This window comes from Petaurus breviceps, unplaced genomic scaffold (assembly GCF_028583685.1).
Source record: "Petaurus breviceps papuanus isolate PSGF00001 unplaced genomic scaffold, PetGlider_PUasm1.0 188, whole genome shotgun sequence".
In the NCBI taxonomy this organism is placed as follows: domain Eukaryota; kingdom Metazoa; phylum Chordata; class Mammalia; order Diprotodontia; family Petauridae; genus Petaurus; species Petaurus breviceps.
The window spans coordinates 9,602,763-9,619,458 of record NW_027185804.1 but is presented as its reverse complement, the minus strand read 5'-3'; the positions used below and the strand labels follow the sequence as shown (position 1 = coordinate 9,619,458).

The window sequence follows — 16,696 nt, the reverse complement described above, 5'->3', positions numbered from 1 at the left end:
CACAGTGTCCTGGGGAACTTTCCAAGATAGAAGTTATAGGAGAGCTTCTGTCTACATCACTGAAAGAGGTTTATATGCAGGGAGTTCCTAACTTTTCTGAAATCATAGGGCCAGAAAAACAAGAGAGATACAAAAGTGTATATTTGGTCCTGGAGACACAGAAACAAAATGAAAATTAGTCCCTGCCCTCGAGGAACTTCATTCTCCTAGTGGTAAACAGGTAAAGCTGTAAACAGAAAAGCACATACATGGTAATCGGAAGGAAAGAAAACAAAAGCACTAAACTAGGAAATAAAAAGAGCTCCTCATAAAGACGGCACATGAGCAGAACCTAGAAGAAGGGTTCAAAGAAGCAGAATTGAGGAGGGATGCATTCCAGGCAGAGGGTCTGCCCATGCAAAGGCACTGTGATAGGAGTGGGAAGAACAAGCAGGTCAGTTTAGATGTGTCTGTAGTCATGACTGTGAAAAACAACCAGACTTCTGACATTAAAGAAGTCTGAGAGCAATGGCATGTATCTTACCCTGGAAGGACCTGTAATTATTAAAGAGGGTGAGTTACGATGGGACATTTTTTTTTACCAAGACTTGTTTATAAAATTATATTTGGAATAATTTTTGCAACAGTTAAGGATTAGCAAGATATCTGGCTGTACTTAAGCACTGTTTTCTTTGAAACTTGCTCTGCAGAACAAACATCTTTTTAAAATATTTAGTAATTGGGGCAGCCAGGTGGCTCAATGAGTAAGAGCACCGGCCCCAGAGTCGGGATGACCTGGGGATCGAATCCGGGCTCAGACACTTAGCACCCACCCAGAAACACCTGGCCGTGTAACCTTGAGCAAGTTACTTAGCCCCAATTGCTTTAAAAAAAATAAAATAAAATATTCAGCAATACAGTAATGAATCTATGTTCAGATGTTTTAATATAAAATTGATTTTTCAGGTGGTTGTTTAGAAAAGCAGGCTAACCTTTCTCCATTAGCCATGTCTACGCCTAAGTCTGGTGGTGCAGACCACGCAGTGATAGCACACACTCAAGTGGCAGCGATATAGTTTGACTGAAGGAAAAAGAGGGATAATGACTTCAAGTAATGAACTTGTGAATCTAAAGTGAACCTAACATTTCATCCAGGTATAGTTTTCCATATCCACACTGACAAGGAAGACAAGCATATATAATATGCATACATATACATATGTATATATCTATACGTAGATATAGAATTATAAAGAGAGGTAAGTACATTTCCCAAAACATAAAATTAGGTGGGAAAAATCATTGTAGTTCAGATTCTCCAAGAAATTAAGCTCAGCCCAAGAAAATGTTCCAATAAAAATTCAATTGATTTGCACCCATGGCCTGATAATCCTAGGGTCCTGCTCAATGTTTCATGGGCACCAGGTCCATTGAATTCAGTCAGAACCAGAGAGATGCCCCTTCTGTGGATTCTGTGGCAGTGTCTGCAGCAGGGCTGAGCCAAATCTGGCCATCATGTCTCCTTTGAGAATACACCTTATACCTATAAGGCAGACAGAACCTCTTGTAATGCTGATACACCTCTATAACCCCCAAGAGGAGAAACCCACTTTGTTCCACCTTGGCCAACAGTCAAGTCAGGCCCTGGGGTTGGGGAATCTCAGCCACACTGACTCTCACTTTAAAGTACTTTCCAAGTCTTAAGTTTTTTGTTTGTCCCAAACTTGTGATTTCATTGTTATAAAGAACATCTCAAGAGGAAACTCCCTCTTCTGAAGATTGACACCTGGTCTGTGCCTTAAGAGTTTCAGAGAGCTCCTGGAGTACTCCCTGACAGGTGAAGTAACTGCACCAGCGTCCCACAGCTGGTATATGTCAGAGACATAAACCATGGCCTTCCTGAGCTCCACTCACTTCACCTTGATTCTTTTCTTTGAACTGTAATACATGCTACAATACAAACTGAGCGAGCTCTGGTTGAAAAGAAAGGTTCTTTCAGGTACTTTAAAGTTCATAATCAGTATAGTCTGAACACGGGAATGATGGTGAAATCTAGGTTTCTAAACTCTAATTTTAAATCTACCATTCACACAGAAAAGGCCACATCTTCTTTTGCCTCAGTTTATCTGAATGTAACACAACCATAATATTCTTATGACCCAATGTAGAAGAATGCCATGTTTGCTAATTATGAACCACTTACAAAATGGAAAGTGCCAATTACTGGTATTATCTGTATACTAGATGACTACATGTGGAAGATGAAATCTCTCATTTGAAAATATTAGCTTAAAAGAGGCTTTTGGATACTGTGCTTTATCTGTTCTCAACAGAAAGCATAATTTGAATTTGACTGTTCTAATTTACATTTTGTCAACCATTCAGGATAATGGTAAACTGAAGCTCTTAAATCAATGAGTCAGATCTTGGCTTTTTCAAGGCTCAGAAATTCATTTAAAAATTTATAAGAACACAAAAAAAACCAACTCCAGAAGTTGAATGGCAGGTAATCTTCGAGTTTTTCATGTTAATTGCTAGTCCTTGGTAATTCTCCCAAGGAAAACTACAAACATCCAACAATTACCAAGAAAAACATGAGTTGACATTATTTCTCCTTGGATTTGTTCCCTAATAATCTTAAACTTCAATTGTTACGTTCAACAAATGGGCTCTGAAATACCTCACATTTCTGTAGCCACCTACAAAGTCTTAAGTTTTTGTTTGCTCTCATTCTAGCTTCTGCTGTTAGCATGTGGATAATCAGCTGATGTCTGTTTTTCTGAGCCAAATCAAGTGGTGTTTCTCCCTGAAAAAAAAAGAGAATGGGAAAACTAGTTATATTTTTAAACATCATGTATACCGTGCATTTCTCTGAATCATCATAATCACAAATTCTTTTTTTTCAAAAGGAGGAACCATGTAATGTTTGTCCATCACTCTCATTTATTCTGTGATAGAGACAAAAGTCTGTCTTGTTATACATCCCTACTGATTTGTCACTTTTCTAGCCAAAGATACAATTAATGGGAGATAAACACTTACTCTTACCTTGATATTTCTGATATCCAGACTTGAGCCAGCTTGTAAAAGTTTGTCAACGGCACTAACATTTCCTGCTGCAATTGCCCAGTGTAGTGGAGTGTTTTGGTGAACTTTATCTACTACATTGATAGAAGGATTAAACTTTAAAAGAAATCCAGTGGGTTCTGGTCTGTGTATGAAAAAAGATAAGTACCACAATGTATTTAGCAGAAGATAACTTACACTGGGGAATTACTTACATTTTTCCCACTAATACACAGTTAAGTATTTATCAGGCACCTACAACATCCTGTGCTAGGTGGTGTGGAATTTATACTCCAATGGTATCTATTTATAAATATACATACATACAGAGGAGATGAGATTCCATCTGTAAAGGGAACCTTCTCTACCAACCTAGATCTATTCATATAGAAAGTCCTAGGGAGCTGCCTGAGGCACAGAGATGCTAAGTGGACTCACTCAGAGTCATAGTGTCATGGGTGAGATCTGAACCCAGAGCTTCCTAACTCTAAACCCAGTCATTGTCATCATCAGAGCTAGCAATTAGATAGCACCTACCATGAGCCTGGAGACTGTGCTTAGCCCTTTACTATTATCATCTCATTTGATCCTTCCAACAATCCTGGGAGGTAGGTACCATTACTATCCCCATTTTACAGCTGAGGAAACTGAGGCAGACGGAAGTTCAGTGACTTGTATGGGGTCACATGGCTAGTAAATGCCTGTTGTTGCTATTGTTGTTTGTCCTCTGAAGAAGACTATGACATCAGGAAGGTGATGCCATGACTCGTAAGGGAATTGGATTTAAGTGAGGCAGGGCCATGCAGAATCCCAGCCTCACTTTCTCCTCCACAGCCATCTGGGTCCAGTGGCAAGATAGAGATCAGGATAACTGGAAATGGCCCTGGATGAAGCCTCAGGCAACTCCCTAGGACTTTCTCTATGAATAGATCTAGGTTGGTAGAGAAGGTTCCCTTTACAGATGGAATCTCATCTCCTCTGTATGTGTATGTATGTACAGCCTTTTTAAGCTTAGGTCTTGAACAGGTCTCAATCTGACTAAGGCAATGCCCATTCAGTGATTAAGACTGGGTAAGAAATGAGGCAGATAGTGGCCTCTTTCTTAGTAAATATCTGAGGCTGTATTTGGATTCAAGTCTTCCTGATTCCACTCCAGGCCCAGCACTTTCTGAACTGTGGCACCACCTAGCTGCCTCCTGTATCTTTTATGCCACATTGCTTCTACATATATTAATACTTACAGTTACTTATAAACAAAAATTATTTTTATTTATATTATTTATATTTAAATTATTTATTTATATTTAAAAATAAAATAAATTAATTTTTGAATTAATTAATGCATGAATAGGACACAGTCTTTGCCATTAAGGAGCTTACTGTTTAGCTGGGGAAATGAGAAAAGATAGGAGATAAATAGGAGAAAAGATATACTAAATAAGAGTGAACAATACAGAAAGAATAAAACAGAGGAGTTATATGTTAGTGTAAATTCATGAATTCGCCTAATGAAATTTGCAAAATTCAAATCAAGAAATATTTATTAAATATGTATTATAGGAAAGGAATTTTTCTAAAGATTATGGGAAAGTAGTGTTGTATGAGATATGATTTCAAATTTCGTCTTTGTAGAAGGTCATGTGGCAGAGCTTAAGCATTATTTTAACTTTGAAGGGTAAATATCATTATCTCCATTGCTTTTCCAGAATCCATAGCCTGCCCTAAATGTAAAAAAATATTAATTTTAGGGGCTGCTAGGTGGCACATTGAATAGAATACTGTCCCTAGAGGCAGGAGGACCTGAGTTCAAATCTGACCTCAGACACTTAACAATCACTAGCCGTGTGACCTTGGGCAAGTCACTTAACCCCAATTGCCTCCCCCCCCCTCCAAAAAAAAGCAAAAAAAATTAATTTTGTGGTAAAGTGAAATTCCTATGACTTCCCTTAAATCTGACAATAATAGTTCACATTTAGCCTACTTTAAATAGAACAGACAAATGAAGAGCTCTTCCTTCAAAGCTCTCAATCTCAATCTATATTAAGCTGATAGACCAGAATTAAATGGAATAAACACAAAACTGGAGAGAACCTTATACATCCTCTAATTCAACATCCTCATTTTATAGATTAGAAAACCAAGTATTTTTACACTTATCATCAATTTGTTCCTTTCTCCTATGGATGTCCCAGAGAGCCTAATACTGAAATAAGTCTTTTTTTTTGTTTTTAGGGAAATAATGGCATTGATACTATGCTTCATGGAAACTGGTAAACAAAGAAAGAGAAGACAAAAACAACAAATATTTAGTATTTAAAATTAACGGCATTACTTCCCTCTCTTATTTATAAAGCTTGGAGCCTGAGATTGTAGAGCACTATAAACAATGCTGTGCTTGGTAACATACAGGCAATTTTTCACTTATATCCTTTTTCATAAGAAATGTCTTTCTAAGAGGTGGGGAAGAATATTTTGGGAAATGAAAAGTGGTATTAAAAAAAAAACAATAAAATGTAAAAAGTAAAGTAAAGTGGATGGCATTAACATGGTGAGCAAATCTTGGCCTTGGAGAACAGATGAGGAAACACTTTCCCCCTTCGTGGGAACCAGGTGAGGCACTATGGATGTGGGATATGGTTGTCAGACCAAGGTCCCTAGCTTTGCTAAACTAATTTTCTTTGATACAAGAGAGGGCTCAAGTAAGGGGTGGTGAAGTGTCAATATTATGGTGATATTTTTTAAAGGGCAGCAATAAAATAAAAAAAAATGAAATGAGTGGCATTATAAGAGAAGTTAGGCTTGTCTTGTCTCTAATTTAGTTTCTAGAACATCAGTAATAGCTGAGAGTAGATCCATGGAATGACAGACTGTTGGAAAACACTAAGAGTAAGAAATGGAGCTTTTGCACAAAGAAAACACGAGCAATCACATGGTTATTAATCCTACATATTTGTGATGACAAATATAAAAGAGTTTAAGTTTTAAGTTTCTCATGGAATTGTATATAAAAAGGGATTTTTTCCCAAATCAATGGTAGTTAATATTAATGCAGTATCCACAATACATTCAAGAGAGACTTCAAAGAAAATATTTATGGGGTTGATATCTTTTTTTTGCAGAGCTGCTTTTTATCATTTAGATTTCAGGCTGTAGCCATTAAAAACACAAACAAAACATCCCCACATCCCTAAACTAGGAAACACAAGTCAAGTTAATGAGCCTGTACCACTGAATATATAACCTATTTGAATGTTTTAATCATCATTAAATTAGACTTTTCATCATAACGAGTTAATGTTTTCAGAAAACGTTTCAGTGGTGTTCCAAATGCAGCTACATCAAAAGGTCTAGTCAGAGTTCTAATGTGATCCTTTTATTAAGAGGACATCTTCAAATTTCAAAGTTACACAGACCTCATGAAATACATGTATGCAAAAAAATCGAGAATTCGACTGAACATAACTCAATAAAGTTGGTTACTTACCCAAGTACTTTGTAAGCTGACAGCATGAGTGGTGTTTGCCCATTTAAGTCTGTTGTGTCTATATTCTATTTCAAAAAGAAGAGAAGAGCTATTCAACATCACTTTTCAAATATACTTAAAAATTTCAAGGTTGTATAGCCCCACTCAATCATGAATACAAAGCCTAGCTCCTTTAAGCCCTGCAAGTTGCTCAGGCATCACCCAGTGTCCAACTCCATACCCAGGCCATCTCTTCACTAGACTCCAAGCTACCCGTACCAGAAATCAAGTCCTGGAGGACTTAACCCTTTAATGCTTGGAACTCCCACTGTGAGGCTCCAGTGTCCTGACTGGTGGTTGCCTTGATTACCTACTATATCCAGGCTTGGGTTACAGCTACACTTCACTTCATTTCTCTATAATCATTTGCCCTGTAATTCTTCAAACCAAAATATCCCTTCCTGGTAGGCACTCCTTTACATGTGTTACCTTACTCTATCAGACTATACGCTCCTTGAGGACAGGGATTGTCCTTGCTTTTGTATTTTATCTTCAGTATTTAGCACAGTGGTTGGCACGTAAGAAACACTTTTTCATTCATTCATTCATTTATTCCTTTATTCCCCTCTGTAAGGTTAGAGAGTCATCCCAGGAGGCCTGGAAAATCCTTAAATTACAAACAGTCCAGCACTGGAGTTAAACACAAAACCTTTACAGCTTAACAAACTGGCAGAACTTGCACTCTGTTTTCAAACTGTTTGCACTAGTTTTCAAGAATCCAGGATCCCTTTTATGTCATGATGAAGCATCAGAGGAGGATTTTAGTGGAGAAACTTTTCAAATATAACATGCAAATATGTAGTTAGAATTCCCTTTCTTTTGTCAACATAAATACTTTGTATCACACTATCCAGCAACATAGTTGTGAAGACAGTTCAAATAGCATTTCAATTAATCTTATGTTTCATATTCCATAGGCTGGAAATGGCTTTTTTAACTAATATTTTAAAAGGAAACCATGTATGATTCAATACTTTGTGAAAATGAGAAAGGAAGAAATCTGAAAAAGAGGAAAATGACGTCACTCTTTGCAATCAGCAAATAATTTTTATAATAAATAAGAACTAGAAAATGCAGTCATCAAAACTTTGTTTCTGTACCCTGGATCAGGGTGGGGAACCTGTGGCCTCGCGGTCACACGTTGCCACATGTGGTCCCTTAATAAAAGCATTTGTTCTGTGAAGTTTGGATTCAGTCAAAGGACTGCACTTGAGGACCTAGAGGGCCACATGTGGCCTCAGGTTCCCCACCCCTGCTCTGGATTATAGTTTTACAATGGTAGTTCCATCAGTAATGTGCCCAAATCGATTAAAAGGTTCATAATATGTACTGGGTTGTCCCTCATATGAGGTCTTCAGACAGAGGTTGAAGGACCATTTATGGAGAGTGTTAAAGAGGAAGTACCTGTTCAGGAAAGGAATTTTTCAAATAAATTTCAGTACTTCGAAGATGTATGATGGCCTCTTAGAAATATGCTGTATACAATCATGTACAACAGAGACTGCAAATACTGCCTTGAACTGATAAAGGCTATAAGCACCTTGAAGTATTGTGATATGTAGGGTGTCCGAAAATCCCGAGCTTCAATAGTTTAAAACTGCACTAAGTCTTCTGAGACACCTTATATGAAGACAACCAAAGGGAAGGATATGGAAGAATGTCTTACTCCTACTCCTTCCTAATTTATGACTCAAGAGGTTATAATTATTCTACTTCAATTAGTTCAGACTGATGGAAAGTGCTTGTTTAAACCAACTGCAATCATCTGATAGCATTCGTGCAGATATGTTTTCAATGGAAGTCTACTGGTATATAAACTGTTTTTCCATCAGAAAGCATACCTTGGGCAAATATAGTTGACAGTAAATCCCTCCACTTCCAGTATCCTATAATTTAAACTATCATATTGAGCCAAATGGATGCCTCATTGGGCAAGTCATTTTTTACAGAATAATTTTTGAATACATGTGAGAAATGTGAATTCAAATTGGTCTTTTATCTGCTACACAGGTGACGGGTTAATTAAGGGCTGTACTAACATTTTTTACATGTCAGTGAAAGAAAAACCCAGGATTTGAAGATATGTTTTAAAGATACAATGTAAATTGTTGGGTTCACATGGAAAACTATCATAGGCTTACATCTAGTTAAGTGCTGTAGAGCCAAATGGAATTTACTTTTTGCCTGAATAAAGTAGATGGAGGTATGGTGCTCGATACCTGTGCTAAGTGTGCTAAATAATATTAGTTATTTTAAGGTTCATTGAAAACTTCCATGCTTCAATGGATTCTTTGCCTCATCAAAGCATGTACTTTTTCTATCACTTAGATCACAATCCATCAATGGAATATTAGCTTGAGAGATTCTTGTTCATGATTCCTGGTAAATCCTCTCTGAGGTGGCCACTCAACATACTGGAGTACGTGTGTGTGTGTGTGTGTGTGTGTGTGTGTGCGCACACGCGCACACTGAAATGTTTCATGGATACTACTGAGGCACAAAGACTGTCCATTGGTTATCCCTTATTCCTCCTCCTTCTCTAGTCATATATGTTCTTGAGGACCTTTTGCACACTAATTCTCACATATAAATAATTACTGGCAATATAAGGAAGACTTCTTACATGCATCATGCATCTTGTCTGTTGCCCTATTGGTCACCCACAATTCTGTTTCTTCTGAGTTTGGTGCTCTATGATTTACAGCCATAGGGCATCAATGGGAAAATACTGGTGTCATAAAAAGATAGGCTTTTGCAAGAAGAAGCAGTTTTGGAAAGGCTTAAATGTGATTTAGCCTGACCTCTTATTTAACGGTGTAATCAGCTCACTGCTCATTAGCAGCACTACTCTAAGATTTCATATCAATCTGTCTAAGAATGATGATGATGATAATGGCTTAACTAGATGGGCTGCCCTTAAACTGCATGTGATAACCTGTGCATCATGTGTTTTTCATACCCTTTCGTTTTGCAGTATGAATGACCAGGACTGTATCTTTAGAGCCATAGTGGAGCTCATTAAGATGGCCTTAGAGCACTTGATGCAAACAAGAACACTTGGAAAATATCACCATTGAAAGGAAATCTTTGTTCTATTTAGACTATCTTGATCTATACCAAATCCCTGTTTTATGCCTTTCTTGATGATGATACTCAGCAGATATAAAACAAAGTTATCATTGAGATTGTATCTGTTATAGAGACATGTATAATTTTCACATACATGTTTAAACATCTTGTCTAAGGAAAGCCTTTCAGGTTGCACTGTGTTCTACAAAGTCAAATGCTCCTTTCTTTTGGAATATTATCAGCTTTGAGATACTTTAAAAATCAAATTCCCAATGTCTTTAAACTTGTGCCATATCCAGCACAGATTTCTTCTCTATGTCAAGGTCAAGTTCATTTGTTTTTCCAACTTTATCTTGTGTCATTAACACTTTTTTCAGTTGGCTGTTGAAGTGATATAGTCCAAAATGTGGAGCTGCTATTGTCTTCGATGGTCTTCTTCGTGTCATGTCTATCTCTTGTCCTCCTTCCAGTTTCATTTAGCAAAAATCTCAGGATAATCTGGCTTTGCAGTCTCACATCAAGCTCTCAGTGGATTATTTTTCTCTCAACTGCTTTTCTCTATTTTGTGCATCGATACTGTTCCTCGTTTTGGCATCTTCCTCCATCACGGCAAATCAGCTTTTACGCTAACCTACTGTTGATCTTGGCCTCTACATATTTTCCTTGGCAAAGTGTTGGCATTTTTTTTTAAATGTGATTACCAGGGTCTTTTGGTCTTCTTGTGGTGGCAACTATTTTGTACTCACTTCAACTCATCTAAGAAATCTTATAGGTTTTTATATCTCATATTCACATTTTTCATAGTCAGAAATTTGTTTAAAAGGTCAGATTACTGCTGTTGTAACTACATGCATGATTACTTTCTCATTTTCATCCTTTATTTTTTATTTCTGTCTTGATTTTGACTTTTGTTCTGTCAATGACCTGACTGCTCACAAATAGGCGATTCTCTCATTATGGTAACTAGTTATTTCCTATCCTTTAAGATATAACCTTTTTCAATTGTTGTGATAGTTTTCAGTGTTCACTATAGTCAGCACCTTCCAACAATTACTTTGAAGAAGTATTCACATTAAACAGGCAAGAAACTTTTAAGTAGCATATAAACAAATCTTCTGATTTTTTCATCTTGACCACAGGCTTTTTATCTTTCCTCTCCTGTGCTCACCTTCACTCCGATGCCGTCTAAAATCATTGTATGTATCAGACTCGATTTGGAGGATTTCATCAAATTCTTCACAAAATTTTTCTACTTTATCTTCTGCAAGAGGTATGGGCCCATAAGCAATAAGTATTTTCATGGTGGTCCACCTGCTTCTCCTCCTTGGGAGCATGACCAGACAGCTCTATTGCTTCTAGGGATATGATTAAAAACAATCCTGGCAACCCTATTACTTACTCCTCTGATGAGAAACTGAACTGTCCTTTCATCTGCAATAACTACTTTTTATCTACCAATTACATACATAGCAAGAATATTAAAGCAGATACATTTTATTTCTCTAGCGTTCTACCAATACATTCTCTTAAACAAAGATGGTTAGTACCTATTTTCCTTCATTTTATGGAATCAGAACAAGAACCATTTGGAATTTTTGTTTTAGGCATCACCGTGCCCATAAAGTGCATCACCCAATAAGTGATCTTCTAGTAATAAGCCTTTCCACATCTGGCTAAACTGGTCCTTAGGGAACACACATAGTCTGTCACTGGGATCATTTTCAAAGCTTTTCTAGTTTAATAGAACCTGCCAGAATTTTGAATTGTTACCACGGTTTTTAGAACTCTGAGTTACCTCGATATCTGTGAGGCATGAGATTAGGCCTTTTGTGATAAAGCCTTAAATCCTATTTAAATAATTTATTAGTAATTGGAATCTTTCCAATTTATAATAGATGAAACATAAGGAACATTTCAAAAACATACCTGACCCTTTGAGATGAGATAAGCTATGACAGGCATATGCTGAAATAGTACTGCCAGATGGATACCACTAAATCCTTCTCCATCAATGAGCGTGGGATCTGCACCATACTGGATTAACAATATTACCATAGGTAAATGCCCTTGTCTGTAAAGGAAGACAGAAGAAATACTGTTGAGTTTAAAATATGGAGGAAAAAAGCAGATGTTAACTTGAATCACCTTATCTGAGCCATAAGAGCATTAATTTAGGAACAGACAACCTGGTAGATAAGATACACATGAAAAGCTATGTCCGTTCCTGTGGACTCCTTGCCATTAGGAGTGTGTGTCCCATCCATGGGCAGGTGATGAACTGGGGATCCAACAGTGCTACAAAAGAGGATGGAGGTGGAGTTTGCCTATGCCAGCCATTCCATATGAATATATGCAGACTGCCAATATGTGTTCTTGGTCATCGCATTTGCCAACATCTCTCATGCTATCCTTGTGGACAGCATAGACAGATGAAGAATATGTGGGTTTGAAGGTGATTCGATCTGGGAAGTGATCAAAGTTCAAAGAACCTTGGATCTGGAGTCAGATGACCTGGCTTCAAACCCCAGTACTGCTATTTGCCATCTGTGTGACCTTGAAGAAGTCATTTAATCCATGTGGGCCTCAGTTTCCTGGATTGGAGGAAAGATTGGACTGGATGGTATCTTGGGTCACTTCCAGATCTATGATCCTATGAACCATGAAAGAGGTCTCTAGTAGAGTACTCCAGGGATTTGTTTTTGGTCCTCTGCTGTCCAATATTTTAATTAATAACTAAGATAAATATAGTATGCAGATCAAATCTGTGAATTACATGGAACTAGAAGGAAACACTAACCCTTTGGATGGCAGAATTGGGGTTCAAATTTTTTAACTAGATCTAATAAATGAAATTATAATAGCTAACATTTATATAGTGCTTGAAGGTTTACAAAGCATTTTACATACAACATCCTATTTGATCCTCAAAACAACCCTACGAATAGTTGCTATCATTAATCTCATTTTATGGATGAAGAAACTGAGGACAAGAGAGCATATATGACTTGCCCAGATTTATACAGCTAATAAGTGTCTGAGGCAGAATCTGAACCTAGGTCTTCCTGACTCCAAATCCAATGCTTTATCCAACACACTGAGTTACATGTGGTTTCAAAAAAAATCAATGTAATATAATGTTAAAAAAAAAACATACATAAGTACAGAATAAAGAAATCACGGCTAGAGAATGGTTGGCGTAAAGAATATCTGGGAGTTTAAGTGGTCGGCAAGGTCAATAGTCAAGACTGTAGCAATGCAGCCTATAAAGCTAAGGTGATATTATGTAACATTATTAGAAGTTTAGGGCTCATGGGTAATTATAGTCCTGTTCCTTCCATACTGTTGTGCTCAGTTCTGGGCACCACATTTTGAGAAAAGCAAAAATAAGTTAGGCATGTTCAGGAGAGCAATCAGGACTGCAAGGGAACTGGAAATCATGCCCTATGAGGATGAGTTGGAAGAAATAAGCATATCTAAGCTGAAGATGAGAGGACTAAGGAGGAAAAATGGGAGTTGTCTATAAGTATTTAAATGGCTGTCATGTTAAAGTTTAATTAAACTTGCCTTTTCTGGCCCCTGAGGGCAGAAGCAGAACCAACAGGTAGAAGCTTCAGAGAGAATTTGGTTTGATATTCAGAAAAATTTTGCAGTTGTCTAAAAGCATAATGGATTACACCTTAGAAGACAGTGAGTTCCCTCATCAGTAAATATTTTCATGTGGAGGATGAGGAAGGAGGGATTCCATTTGGATATAGGTTTTACTCAATGACGTGAGTTCCCTTCTAACTATGAGAATGTGTGATTCTATGATTTAATACAATTAACATGCTGGCCTCTACCTCCTAGAGGAGTATGGAGCCTGATTCTACAGGAAAACAATTTATGCCAACAATCATAACTTTGAAGTTACTTCTTATACAACACTATGCCTATTTACAAAATGAAAAATGTTATTTAAGCTCCAAGTTAGAAAGATGTTTAAATTTAACAGACAGCAACACTGTAAGGCATATTATTTTTCAAGAATATGTACATATATTATATCAGCCTAGGCTATTTTTCTAAATATTTGACTGGGAACTCACAAAAAAGTTATTAACATTTCCTACTGTTTTCTGGCTCAGTCTCTTTGACAATTTCTTTCCATTTCAAGGTTGGAGCTTTATAAGATTAAAGTAGGCTCTTTTGTAAGAAATGGAAAGATACTTAAAAAGAAGGCAGATGTAACTATTGATGTACTTCAATGGCTCAATGGCCAGTAATTTCAAAGACCTATGTCAATACACCCTCAAATGATGTAAATTGCAACTCTGACTCAGTAGATTTTCTTTAAGAATTGCCATTACCAAAAAATTAATTACCCTGTAACCAGTCCAGTGATGAGGTCTCTGAACTTAGCCCTGATTAATTCACGAGCAGGGAAGCTAGGTGGCTCAGAGGATAGAGTGCTGGGCTTGAAGTGAGAAAGATTCATCTTCCTGAATTCAAACCTTGCCTCAGATACTTACTAGCTATTTGACCCTGGACAAGTCACTTAGCCCTGTCTTCCTCTATTTTCTCATCTGTAAAATGATTTAGAGAAGGAAAAGACAAACCACTCCAGCATCTTTGCCAAGAAAACCCACGAGTGGGAAAAATGAGTGAACGACAGCAACAAATTTATGAGTGGCAGACATACTGTCTCTCTGTCTCACATTCACACTCAAAGCCTTTTAACCATGGAAAGAGACCTGTCAGAACTTATGCTCTGCCCATGTGGCCTTGGTGAACCTGGGATCATTTGCATGCCACAATGAGGCAAACAGCAGAAGTTCAGGAGATCTATTAACATAAGAGAGTTGAAAACTCACACTGCTGAACTGTGGCCCTCACAGTTGATGAACCACTGGCCTAATAGCACTGCAGAAAGATGTGGAGCCTTGATTTGCCAATGTTAGCCATTCCTTCCAAATATGCAGATTGCTATATCTTTCTAACCCTATGTTTTCAAGTTCTTTGATAGGCAGAAAAATACATTTTTCTTACACTACTTTGGTTTCAAATGAATTTGCCTTTAAAGGTTATCTTTCATGGTCAATGATGTGGTAAAAGGGAACTAATAAAGGCAGAAGAGTGACTTTTAAATTACAGAATAGCACTGGGTAGGCACCAGTGGACTCTACTTTAACTGCCTGATATTTTATATTGGCCTGTCTGTTGTCTGACAACTGTCAACACAGCTGAACCATTTAGAACAAATTCAGTCTACTACTAATGCTATCAGAATAGGCCTCTGATTTGTAGATCAAGCTGTGTTTTTGAACATTTTATGACTACTCTGAATGAGATCCCCAGTTTATAGAAATAGCAGTTCATCTATGTGATAAATTATAGAAACAGGAACTAGATCAAGGATCTCATTGGTATAGGGAACTCTACAATAAGAAAACTCCCTTCCCCAATGCAAGTCGGTGCCTTATCTCCAACTCACAGACTAAGAAATTTGCTTAGGGCAATAAGATGTTTAATGACTTGCTCAGGTTGACACATCAGAGTCAAGAACTAAACCCAGGTCTTGCTGGCTCTCTGTACACTATGTCATGCTGTCCCTCAAGATTAACTATTCAAAACATTTATCCTAATTATGGAAACAATGTTTAATGACATACATCTGAGTCTTACAATCATAATTGAACAACCACATTATAACAGCTAGTGAACTACATAACTGTATTATAACAACGACATTATTAAAAAAAAAAAACCTTAAGGATAACATGAAAAACTATTATGAAAATGTAGATAGGCTTATACTTATTATGAAAACTTAGATGGGCTTAAGTAACCTGAACGGCTCTGTTGCCATGGTTTTGTGGAACCTGGGTTCAGACCTCGATAATACCAACTCACTGGGTGATCCGGGGCAAGGGCTTCACTTATCTGAGCACAAGTATCCTCCATTAAGATAGCAATAATATTTACAGTTCTTAACTTACAGATTTGTTGTGAGCAAAGAGCTTTCAAACCTTAAAAAACAATATAAATGTAAGCTCACCTTTAGAAAACTTACCTTATGGCCCAGTGAAGAGGGGTTGAATTTAAGTCCCCACCCAACTGATCTACAACAGCACCTTTTGAAATATAAAACCTGTGCAGGAAAACACACAAGTCTATCACAATCCAAATTCCGTATTTCATCACACTAGTTAGATTTGTCATAAATGCTAACAAACAAAGATACTATTTGCCAAAAGAAAACACATTTTCAGCTCTATGGAACTTTGAAAAAGTTTCTTTCTAGAGTCTTGTGCCTTTTTCTGGTCAAATATTCTCGGCTGGTAACTAATGACCTTAGTTACAATTAACCTTACTCATAACTTTCCTCCTATACATTTGATTATTGTTGTCTGCACATTCTCACTAGCCATGTCAGCCTTCAAAAGCTTCACACTTGAAACATTTCATTATATGTATTACTGTTACATATGATGCAATCTGAACATGGTGAGAGAACACAAAAGAGATCATATCAGTTTTAATAGTGAATTCAATTTCTCATCCATGCTACTTTCATAGTAGGACAAAGCTGGAAAGTCTTTCAGTAAAGTTTAAATAGAGTGTTCTCATCTTATTTGAGGCAAAGTTCTGATAACTCTTAAAATTAGATAAAATAAATCTTTCTGAAATAGAGTTGATGTATTACATAGTTTATTAAAATAAGAAGACCTTTTTTTATTTGGTACAATAAAATATGTCATATTACTTTGTTGCTCTTCCTCACATTTATGGTAACATGCAACAAGGATTTATTAAACAACTATTATGCACCAGGCATTTTGGAAGGCGTTAGGGATAGAAACACAAGAATGAAAAACTCCTGCCCTCAGGAGTTTACATTATATTGACTGGAGACAAATTTTACACAGAAAAATAATTACAAACTATATATAAAATAGATAGAATGTAATTGGGGTGGGGGTGAGGCACTAGCAAATAAATCAGCAAGGACGTCTTTTAATAAAAGAATTGGTACTTATTCAGAGCTCTGGAGGAAGAAGCAAGGGGATGCATGAAGTAGAA

At 37.0% G+C, this 16,696-nt stretch overlaps 1 protein-coding gene across 2 annotated transcripts in view; it reads right to left on the bottom strand.

Annotated features, from left to right (window-relative positions):
• Positions 1–16,696, bottom strand: part of ZDHHC13 (zinc finger DHHC-type palmitoyltransferase 13) — a 61,019-nt gene that overhangs the window by 24,437 nt on the left and 19,886 nt on the right. For both annotated transcript variants that reach the window (XM_069091275.1, XM_069091276.1), the window contains exons 4-8: positions 15,687–15,764; positions 11,564–11,708; positions 6,530–6,594; positions 3,028–3,190; positions 2,660–2,785 (exon numbers count right to left, since the gene is read on the bottom strand). In XM_069091275.1, the coding sequence (XP_068947376.1) occupies positions 2,660–2,785; positions 3,028–3,190; positions 6,530–6,594; positions 11,564–11,708; positions 15,687–15,764 (577 nt within the window). The remainder of the gene's footprint in view (positions 1–2,659; positions 2,786–3,027; positions 3,191–6,529; positions 6,595–11,563; positions 11,709–15,686; positions 15,765–16,696) is intronic.